Source organism: Colletes gigas, unplaced genomic scaffold (assembly GCF_013123115.1).
Source record: "Colletes gigas isolate AHSC1104 unplaced genomic scaffold, ASM1312311v1 Colletes_gigas_Sc00011, whole genome shotgun sequence".
NCBI classification, from domain to species: Eukaryota; Metazoa; Arthropoda; class Insecta; order Hymenoptera; family Colletidae; genus Colletes; species Colletes gigas.
The window spans coordinates 8,601,866-8,613,266 of record NW_025106640.1 but is presented as its reverse complement, the minus strand read 5'-3'; the positions used below and the strand labels follow the sequence as shown (position 1 = coordinate 8,613,266).

Genomic DNA, 11,401 nt, shown 5'->3' with positions numbered 1-11,401 from the left:
ACTACGAATTTTCGAAGCAGGAAGTAGATTGATCAAAGAAGACGATTCAGAGATTTACGATATAAATTTTACTCGATTTTATGTACATGTTGCATTTCATTCTCGTTGATGAACATCTTTGATGAAAGATGCGTCTCGCTTACAAGCATATATTTTTTCAAGGCGTCCACTTCAGAGTTTCACGCTTGAGATAGCAATACCTGGTGTCTACTTATTTTTTTGTTGATCAAGCGAAGTTTTATTTCGTAGCAAAGTTGGGCATTCTCAAGCAGACACCAGGCACAAGCTTTTTCAGAGGACACTGTATCGGGAGTAAGGATTCTTTCACGCAGGAATCGAGCATACGAGTGTTGAGACAATTCCTCCTCGTTTGCACGCGTAAAAGAGCCCTTATTTGATAGCGACTAAAATTGGCAGAATAAATACAACGATCTATTTAAGTTTTAAGTGGTCTGTTAGGCGACTCCCCTGTCAGATGCCAGCTACTATGTTTTCTCTGCGGGATAGCGATCTATTAGCTGTAAGCCAGCGCTCGCAGTTCGTTGAACGTAAGGTTCATTTACTTTTTAACGTTTAGACCCTTAACACCAGTTACAGAACGCATAAATATCGTTCGTTAGCAATTTGCGTTGAATTAGATCCGATATCTCGACACCCTAACGTGTTATCGAAGGATCTTGAGATCCTTCAGCTTTTACAAGATCGCTGCATTTATTCTCCAGAGTACAGAAAGTGGCATGAAGTCGCTTTCTCCCGCGAATACGAAATTTTCCACGGGCGAATCCATACGGTGGATCAGTCCAAGATGTTGAGTTTGCTGTTGGTTTTCCTGAGCTGAGCTCGCCACGGAATGATCTGAGCATCGTCCTCCTCGTCGAGTTCGTTCACGTGGTTCGTTTGATTGCCGAGGCTCGTGTCGATCTTCTTCTCCTCGATTTCCAGCTTCTCCTCGAGCTGATTCGATCGCGAAGGAGTCGGCGAAACGTCACGTTTCAGCGACCCTGCGGACTCCACCTTTACCACTGGCGCCCCGAGCACTGGGTTCAGTCTAGAGAGAATGGGAAATTAACTGTCGTTTCGGATAACGATTAATCGGATTCGTTCGAGAGATTCTCACCTTTTTTCCTCGTGATCCTTTTTGGCGAGGAGTTGCCTCTTCCACGCGGGAATCGCCTTCTGTCGTCTCTCCTCGTTCTCCCTGGCTATTTGCTCCTCCAGCTCCTTCTTCGCTCGCTCGGCAGCCTTCCGAGCCAGCATTTGTCGCTTCCATATTGGTATCACATTCCCGGAACTGTCTTTCTCTGGAATCTGTCGACGAGGGGTCGCGTTAACGCGTTGCACGGAAACCAAGATCGAGAATAAGGAAAGGATATCGGGTGTTACATTATCGGCTACCTGGTCCACGAAGTTCGAAACGCTGAACGCCTTGTTGATCTCCGACATGAGATTCTGCTCCTGCGTCTTCTCGACCTGCGCCATCTCCACCTTGAGTTTCTTTATTCCGGGAATGTCCTTGGTCCTTTTCAATTCCGCGATCAAGTCCGTCTTCTGGACGAAGAACGGCTCCGAAACTAGACGAGAGGAAATACAATCGTATCGTAAAAATTATTTGGACTACTTTCCATCCTGCGTTTCGTTCTTTTCTGTAGTTTATAAAAGATATCACGGATATACTACGGTGCATCAGCCTTAAAACCCGTTATCCGAAACGACGTTCAACAGTATACATTCGTAACAAGAGTAAAAAACAGTAATAACGACTAGAAAAACAGTGAAAGCGAGTCGGATATACTTGTTACTCGATCGTTGTATGCGTTTCGTGCGTATTGCCCCTCTAACTAAAAATCGGTCAAACCTAATCTGATCCGGCATCATTTTTACTACGAGAACCTAGTCGATTCGATCGAACTACCATCGCAACAAATAAAATGCATAAATACACAAATTTTACTATTGTTTTTGATTTATATGCGCTTACGACGTACAGTAATGGTCGAAAGAAAGTTTAAAACTGGCATTCCTGAACGTTTAACTTAATTAAAAGAGTAATTATGAACTCAGAAATTATTTTCACGTAACAACGCGACTCTAGAAACTGGCACGATCCGTAGCTCTTTTCTAATGTATGCGTATTGCACTAACACTGTTGCATCGAACAAAAAAAATTATGTCATCGAGAGATGGACCCGGCGCGGGGAATTCAACTTTCTTCTCCTCTGTGAAGTTTTTTCCGTCTTCGTTTAGAAAATAACTATACCCTGTCCTAGTTTCTAGAATCGCACGATTAACAAAATCTCTGGCGAATAGAAACGATTTTACTTGGCTGGTCGAACTCGATATCGCCAGATTATTAAAATATGCTGCGAGACCAACCTGACACGATGAAAAGTGCAGTACTCACCGTTCGTCATAGACACGCTGCGAGGAGGCGGCGCGGAGAACGTTTTGGTCGCGTTCATTTTAACGGTGGTTCGTCTTAGCTGAATGCTCGTCAGGTCCTGGATGCTGATGGTGGCTAGAGGTTGCGGAGTCTTGGACATCGAGTGCTCGGAGTCGACGGTCGCACCGACGCCGGCGCCGGTAGCACCGCCGGCACCGACGTCCTCGCCGATCCGTCGAGACCTTTGCAGGGGCGACAACGGCGGTGGCGGAGGTCCAAAGGTCGATTCTTTTTCCTCCTCCCCTTCCCCCACTTGCCGGTCCTCCTCCTCCTTCTCCTCGTCGTCCTCCTCCGCGTTAATTTCACGTCGATAGACGCCTCTGCTCTGGATGTCCAAGTTGTCCACCGACCTACGGGAAACCCACCGGTACACCCTGGACTCGACGAACGAACGAACGAACGCGACCCTTGAATCGAATTTTCACCGACCTTGCTTTCGAGAGACTGTTCTTGGACGATGCTTTGCAGATGCTCTTCAAGTACTCGGACGGCTTGAGCAGAGTGTTCGAGTCCGCGTTGGCGAACTTGGGCGGTATGAACGGCAGCACCATGTGCCTGTTGACCAGGTGGGACGTTTGGTTCGCCTTAATTTCCTCGGTGTCCGTCGGCGGACTGGCAGGAGGTACTTCCGGCTGTTGATGCTCGCCGCAGGATACGTCGGACTTGTTGGTCGCTGTTCCGAAACAGAGGCGGTAGGGAGAACGGAATCGTTGTACGGCGGGCAAGTGAAATCTAGGTAAGTGTATTATATGCCCGATGAGCGCTATGGTCTAGTAAGTTATGCCCGTCTTCGCCATCCACCGGCGGCTTAATTGTTAAGGCGAGCCGAGTTACATTAATTCGGTCGATCGTCCGATTAAATCGCGGTACCGTCCTTCGCGACAACCTATTCTCGCTAACGATGCTACCCTTGGCCAAATCTGACGATAGACCTCCAAGTTGCGAGGCGGTTATGGTTTCGTGGGCATACGGTTAATAGTTTACGGGAGACGCTCATATTGGCCACGTTTGATATGAGATAAGTCAAAGTTAGCACGTAGGGCAAATGAGAACGCTTACCGGAAGATGGGGTAGGTCCGTTCTCGGTTCTTCCATCCCGATTGGTCTCGCCAGGAGCGTCCTTCTTCTCGTCGCGCGCGGTCGTTTCCGTGTTCTGCTTGGCGTTCACCAGGAGCACCACAACGTCCTCCCTGTCCGGCGGTGGGGGTGGTGGTGGTGGCGGCGGCGGCTTCGCGAAACTACGAAAGACGCGCGAAGGAAGGGACACAGAGAGTACCGTAAGCTCGATTTTTACCTAATATCCGTACGCGTCGGTCCGTTACGAACGGAATTGTGTCCGCGCGAGCCATCGAACCCTCGACCGACCACGAGTTAGAGAATCGGCAGCGTTCGGTCGAACCGTAAATACCACGCGCGTCGAATCTCGTTTCTTAGTTTAGCCGTGGCAAAATGGTTAAATGGAACCGCGATCGATCGACGTTCGACCGCTTCTTATCGATTTTCCGTCGTTTTACTCGATTATCGTTCGTCCTACTTACCTAGCTCCGCTGCTAGCCGGTTTAATCTCCTTTTCGCTTTCTACTTGAGAGCCGGTCGAATCTTTTTTCTCTGAAAGTCAATCGCGATGCTTTCGTTAATATTTCCTTTTTTTTCATTTCGTCGACCAAGAGCCACGTACCGTGCGGGAATTCGGCGGTGATCTTCGCGTTCTTGCCGATCCGCTCGTTGCTGCTGTTCCTCGAGAGCGACGGGGTTGAAGCGCTCGACGAGAAACACGGCACCTCGCTGCTCAGATTCGACGACTCGCTGGCGCTGCTCGATCTGCTGTATCTCCGATCGGTTTTCTGGGAACGACTGAAATCGGTCCGACTTTGATCGTTTATCGCGCCTTTAGGACCGTGATAAAAATTGCGCAACGCGTCTACCACTCGACTTGCCTCGACCAACAGAACCGCGTTCGTAAGCAATTTGGAAATTAATAATTTCGAGAAGCATCCGGCGCGAACTTTCTAAGCAGTAAAAAACTAAAATATGTATCTCCATCGCGAAGGTAACGATGCATAGTACGTAGAATGGTTAGCGGAGTACTTATTGTTACGATAATCGTCTCTCTGGTCGTTCGAGTTGTATTCATGATTCCAGGTAAACGCAGTCAACGTGTTAAGCATGCGTGTAATTAACCAGCTACCGTCTGCTCGCTTCGCTCAATCTGGCCAGCCATTGCTGCTTCTGTTCGCGTTTAGAAACGACGTCGAACCATTAGCGTCGCGATAGCTTGTCTACTTCCACTTAGGACTGTCTGTCTATTAGAATTACCAGTGCTTCGGAAGCCTTCGAGACGGAACCAGTCGTGTTTGGCTTTCGACATCGCTGGACTTCGATTTCTGTCCTCGCGAACGAGATCCACAGAGAACGAGGTCGCCGAGCGTTTTCGAGGAACGGCTGATCGAGCATCAGCGGAAACGTACGAGTTTCGAAATCGATCGTCCTCGACTCGTAAGTTTAACAAACATGGACCAAAAATGTGCACGTTTTCCAAACGAGCGTCGATTTATTTACGACGCGATCTTTAGATCTCTGTCGTGTTCAGCATCCGTGAATATCGCGATTACGTTCGCAAAAGGAATTTTCAAGTTTGCCGGTTCGATTGATGGCTCGCGATTCGCGACGCGATAACGGGGCGCGTTTCCAGCGTAGCGGTAGTCGCGTCGAGGCAAGCGTTTTTTCTCCCTCAGCGCGATTTTTCGACGATAATTTACGAGGGATCGGTATAGTTGTTCCACCAAGTATACCTGCCGTCGGAGGCGTTGTCGGGGACCCTTTTCTGTCCAGCAGTGGCAGCTTCCGGATCCTGTCTCAAACAGATTTGCTCGTACGCGTGCTCGTACGGCTCGCGAACCGCCTCTGATTTAGTCGCGTAACCGTTTCCACTGGTCGGTCGGTCAAGAACGCCATTGTTGATGTGCACGTCCACTTTCACTGCAATTGGATGACAGCAGGCTGACCGTTTAAAATGATTTCGTGTATTAGCGAGCAACAATGCGACCGTGATCGATAATAGGCACCGAGGAAAAGCTATTACACGAGAGAGCGAATTTATTCGTGATTGATAACTGCGCTTCAAATTATTCGTTCGCGCGGTTGCAATTTTACGAATTAAAGGTTCGAAACGCGTAATATTTTCTGGGACACTCTAATAGCTTCGAGCCACAAGGGTCACAGACGCAACGATTTATCACGCGATGAGTCAGCTCGACAGGGTGCAACGATAGTTACACCGACTCGTACGTTGCTTTTTTTTCATGAACGTAACGACTTGTCTTTCAATAAACTTGTTAAAAAAATAGTTGCACAATTGACCGTAAAATACTTCCTGGTCTGGGCTTCTGGTCGAAAGCTGAAATCGTATGGGGAATCTTCGCGACTGGTTATTGCAAATCATTTCATCTATCCTTCGTCGATTATTCAACCATTACACTGTTACGTAAGGCAAGTAAGTCAACGTTAAAATGCATTGGAATTGTCCTTTGAATGGTCGATGTTTAAATTACCGTAGATTAATCGTTGATAGTTCATTATTTAAATGAATCCGTCGCGACGATTATGATTGAATTGTCGTGACGACGCGGAAACCGATGTCACGGAAATTTAAAGTCGCGACCCCGCGTCGCGTGAAAACGGACATTAACCCTAATTTTACCGGGATGTAACCCTGGGTCAACGTAATGAGATTCGATAAACACGCGCGGAATCTTCGTCAAAGACAATTCTCGAGGTTACGTCAGAAAATAAGTGTTTCGCGAGAGAAAGATAACGCGTTGCTCGAAATGACTTTTCGAATAGAGTCGTTTAAAAAGTGGCCAGGCGTATTGGTTGAAGCGCGACGACTATAACGCGAGAGCGGGGACGATAAATGTGGGACGTGCCACTTACCAGTCAAAGTCTCGTCTTTCCTCTCGAAGTGCCGGTGCTTGCCGGTGTCCGAGAACAGTCGCGTTATCCTGGTGTAGACGAGATCGTGGGGGCTGTGAAGATAGAAGGACTCCGTGTCCTTTGGCTTGGCCGACTCGCCGATGTACGCGGTCATCGGGTTTATGTAAATTCCATCGCGGGGCCGAGAACCTGGCGGATGCAGGAAAAACGGCTCTTGAAACATGCCGCAGCCGCGCAACGAGCACTGAAACCAACAGTCCCCGGCAACCATTATCGGACACCGCCGCTTGTTGCCGCCGCCACCGTTCCCGCCGTCTCGCATAACTCTGGCACGCTCTTCCGGAAGAGTGATCGCGCGCTAGCTCGAATCAAACATCGGCTACCGTTCCCCCGTTGCTTTCGATCGATCGCGAGAATCGCGATACGGGATCGATCGACATCTCAAACGGTGCCGCGCGATCTCTCCTCCCGTAAAACGTTCATCCTTAACGCCATCATGCACGGATTAACGAACGAACCTTGCAACCCCGAATAAAACAAATTTATACAAAATTGTATAGGCTCCGTCTCGCGAATTTCGGTGGCCTTGAAATGTTTCCTCGAGGCCGTCAATTTCCCCCTTAATCCGTGCCGTGACCATAACAAAAATTAAAGATCGTTCGATAGACTACGCCGGAAGCGTGGAAGGATTGAAAACCAGTACCGATAGTGCCCACGCCAAGCAACGAATCGTTTGTTTTACTAGCCTTGTCGATGGAATTTGTCGTGCAACTGCAGGTCGTGGCGTCGCTCATGTTCTCCGAATATTCCGAACCAGAACGATCCCTGGCCATTCTGCCGGTGACATTGGCACGATACGCTTCGCTCGTTTCCTGCGAAACATCGCGTTTTTCACTTTCATTTCGTATCTTAGCCATCGAACGACGGCGCAGGGACTTTTTTACTCGAGTTTAGTTATGGAACCAGCGTGTTTTGTGACCTCGTGCAACGACCTGTTGCATGCTCGAGGGGGGAGGGAACGAGAGCTATTACGTCGACGAGTAGGCAAAACATCCAGAGACTTTTGGCACGATCGAACACGGTGGATCGAGCGAACGGCCGATACCGGGGCGTAGATTTAATACGCGGCAACTTTCTACAAGGAAGAAGGAATTAATCTTTATGCCCCCATCGGCGAGATAAATGCGCCGATAAAACGGCGAACGTAATCGCGATTGCAAGATGGTTACGCTTATACGTGTACGGCTGCTGGCCGTTACAATGTTTGATTTTAATAGCCGTCGAAGATCTACGATCTATATCGTTTCAGCCTCGTTAACCCTTTCATTCCCACTGTAATTTCATTTTATTTTATTTAACGGCTTCGTTTGCCACAGTCTATCGAATACATTATTCGTATCAACTATTTTTAACGCGAGTAAAATCGGTTTCGGCGCGTTCGCGCTACACTCGAAACCATAATCGTGACTGTACGATCGAAACTGCGATTCGCCTGGCATATACGGGAGGCGAGTAACAAGGGTAAGCCCGTAACAGTGTCTGCAATTTCCAAATTTCGTAATGGACGACGCTGAGAATAAACATTTAGGCTTTCGAAACCCGCGTTCCCATGGTGATAATAATTCGTGTCGTCGGGTAGTCGGTTTCGCCACGCAAATTACGGAACGCGGTTTTCTCGAAGCAATTCGCGATTCGAAAAGCGCACAATGGGTATAGAAAACTGAAGATGCGTTATTATTTCCGATATTAAATACGCTTTTCCTCGATTTTCTCTAACAAAAGGTTCGTGGAATGCGACCCGTTCGCAGCTGACTCCGGCGGCGTTCTAATCGCGTGAAATAAGGTAACGCGCGTGAAAATTCCTCGTTTCCACGTGTCGTCGTTCATCTTCGAGCCGGTGTGCTCGCGTACGCGGAGAAAATGCGTTTCGATTCCGAAGCGAAACGTTCCTGCTCGCCTCTTACCAGAGAAAATCGTGTTTCTCGCAAACGTCACGGACAGTTTCGAGAAGAAACGGTCGTTGCGCCCGACGCGCTGCGCCGCGCGGCGCCGTGGCGCGCGTATTTTAATCCGACGAACAAGATCGGTCGGAACGGGCGCGATAGCAACGAGAAAATCTCAGGCTCCTTTCGTTCGTCCACCTTTCCCGGTAGTATTCCATTGCACGCGCCATAGTGCGGATAACGACATGCTGACTGAATAACCGGGTGAAGGACGATGGACGAATTCGCGTGACGCGCGAGTAGAAAAACGGACGTTGTTGTGCCTTGCCGCTCGCAAACGGTTGCTTTTTATCTCCAACGATCCGATCGAGACGCCAACGAACAGTATCATTGAAGGAGGAGAGAAAAAACGATCCTAGACTACCCTTACAAAGTCTGGAAAACCATAATTAAAAACCAAGAATCCATACGTACCACCTTGAGTAGCTCTTAATTCAATTACTGTGTATGAAATGTTTTCAAACAAATGCATCGTGACGAGGACACGTGAAACGCGGATCGCTTTTTCGCTACCTCGTATCGTTACAAAGATGTCGAGGTCATCTTCCATTTATTAAAACGCTTATCTTTTTATTACATCATAGGGGAGCCGAATTCTCAGTAAAACGATGCTACAATGCACGTGGCATATAATTAACATTTACCGAGATACCAACGAAGATGGAAACTTTTGAACGATGGCTTAAACGAGGGAATATTATTTTACTATCGCCAGACCTCGATATGAAATTAATCTTCGTAATGAATGGCCATTGTCAGTAATGCATTTTTGCCTGCGAAGGATATTAACTTTCCAGAGAACGCGTACATGCAAATTTTACGACCAAGACGGTTATTTCCTTTTTTCCGGAAGACTCAGTCCGTTTATCTTTTACCTCTATTCCTAGAAGAAGCTTTCTCCCTACAAAATATGTCCGATTACACGATTAAATAATTTCATTCACCGTCGTTATCGTCGGCTTACTGTGACAAATAACCAATTGGTTGCTCCAATTAAAAATTCATGCAGAAACTTGATCTTTAACTAATCTACAAGTATTTGATTCGTTGCAGAAGGAAATATGGTCAATTTCGTTTTCATTTAAGCTAAATTATTTACGATCAATTTAGCTACTTTCTTCCTTGATATCATAGTAAATATTAGCTATAGATCACACGAACTGAAACACTTTTTAACGTAGAATTTAATTCACTTTCGAACGGTGGAATAAAATGTTGAGCATTTCGTTTAGAAAATGGAAAACGACCTTGATACCTCTGTAGAAAAGCAAGGTATCTTAGTAGTTGGAACGAAAACTATTAATTTTATTACGACAAACTTTAACAGGTTGACTGCTATATCTAGACTCGGTATCAAGACTCTCTAACAAGCACGGTATTAAGAATAAGTGTTCTTTTTTTCACACAAAAACACGAGAATAAATCTAACGAGCGATGAAGCAACTCCTCTCACCACGAAGGTCTTCCGTTTACTCCTGTGAAAAAGCTTATTCTCGATACCGACTATCAACAAGAGAGAATATCAAAGATCGAGAGATGCCTGGGCCACTTATCTCCGAGAGGCTTACACAATCCTGACAGAAGTATATTATAACTGTCATGTTTGCGTAACAAGTAATATTTTGAATACATTATTAGAGCGTTTGAGCAATATTATAGCGTTTCATCTCGTACCAGCGTAATCAAACCCAGCATATCCTACTTAGACACGGTATTAACGACCGTTCGAACAATCTATCGAAACTAATTATCTTCTAGCTGGGGACCTATTAATTACAAACTGTTCCAGGTCTTGCTGGAAAAGCCTTCGATCCAACTGGCAATAATATTGCTCTTTCTATGAAACGCAAAAAAAGTTCTGTCTTTTTAGTACGGGGAAGAAACGTGCGGAGGATGTATAAAACAAACTAATGTATTCGTTAAAGTAATTACCCTCGCACGCAATGACTTTCTCTCAACGCGAAACAAGCTTACAAATGCCACTTTTATAAAGATTGCGATCTTCGTAGGGAAGAATTCTACGATACCGAATCTCTGATCGCGGTAATGGAATTTCGGTGAATTCCTACGATTCTCAATTATCGTTTTTTCGTGGAAACCGTGGTCATCGGGACCGCGCGATTTCTATCGCGTTTCTCGCAACGCGATCGACTGTAAATGGAACGGAAACGTTCCAGGGAACTCTCGGGCTCTAAACTCGCCAGCGATTCGCGCGATGGAATCCGATCGAACCCAGCCGCGGTCCCGTCGTTGCACTGTCCGTTCTAAATCTAAATCTAAATCCTTTGGCGCTCGCCTTTCACCGAAATCTCCGCAGAACGCGACGGATGGAAAACGCGAGCTCGCTCGCTCTCGCGCGATTATGCACTCCTCCTTCCGCCATTGCGAGCAGCGTCCGGTTTTATCCTCTTCTCGCGTAATAATCTGTGCGCCGGGGCGTCGGTGGAAAACCGTTATCGATTCGCGAAGGGTGACGATCGAGGCTCGTTCTGGTTCACTTACGTGCACACCCATGCAAAACCGGGACGTCGTTCGTTTGTACCGCTGGTATAAGATCTCGACGCGGTCCCGGTCATTCGGATGGGACACGGCTCATCCGGATCCACGTTGTCCTTGGACACACTCGACGAAATTTAGCGAATCTGACGGAAATCTCTACGCGAACGCGCACTGTGTACGTCGATGGCGACAGCATGCGCGACAGGACGTAAACCGGAGGACTGTTAGTCGGTCTAACGGTCCGTTCGCCGACTGGCTTTTATACGCGGTTACATGTAAGTATTTCGGCTGTTGAATCGTACTTTTTCGTGGCCGAAAGCGAGAATGCGGGAGACCGGTCCGGGCAACAAACTCGATCCGTGCACGGTAAGCGGCAGACCGAGACTCTCTCGACTCGGGCCCACCTGTTCTAAGCGAGAGCCGGCCAACTGGTCCCCGTCGAGCCGCCGAGGAAGGGGTTACGGGCCTCGTCGGCTACCTAGTTACCACCGATCTTCGAATCGTGCCCGTTCCACGCCGTTCCGTG

The 11,401-nt window shown here is 47.6% G+C and overlaps 1 protein-coding gene across 1 annotated transcript; it reads right to left on the bottom strand.

Annotated features, from left to right (window-relative positions):
- Positions 1-238: 238 nt before the first annotated feature.
- LOC122398549 (espin) lies at positions 239-10,890 on the bottom strand. The gene is made up of 12 exons (XM_043398535.1): positions 10,879-10,890; positions 7,120-7,245; positions 6,374-6,617; positions 5,233-5,440; positions 4,119-4,294; positions 3,979-4,048; positions 3,500-3,678; positions 2,870-3,113; positions 2,402-2,790; positions 1,396-1,571; positions 1,118-1,308; positions 239-1,048 (listed from the first exon to the last, which is right to left on the bottom strand). Exons 1-12 carry the CDS (start codon positions 10,888-10,890, stop codon positions 796-798), a joined length of 2,268 nt encoding a protein of 755 aa, XP_043254470.1. The 3' UTR covers positions 239-795.
- Between the last annotated feature and the right edge of the window lie 511 nt (positions 10,891-11,401).

Bases quoted from the DNA above. Each gene is read 5' to 3' on its own strand.
- LOC122398549 (XM_043398535.1), bottom strand. The intron at 4,295-5,232 runs GTATACTTGGTG...GACCGATTTCAG, and splicing joins GACAACGCCTCCGACGGCAG to TCGTTCCCAGAAAACCGATC. The intron at 4,049-4,118 runs GTACGTGGCTCT...ATTGACTTTCAG, and splicing joins CACCGCCGAATTCCCGCACG to AGAAAAAAGATTCGACCGGC.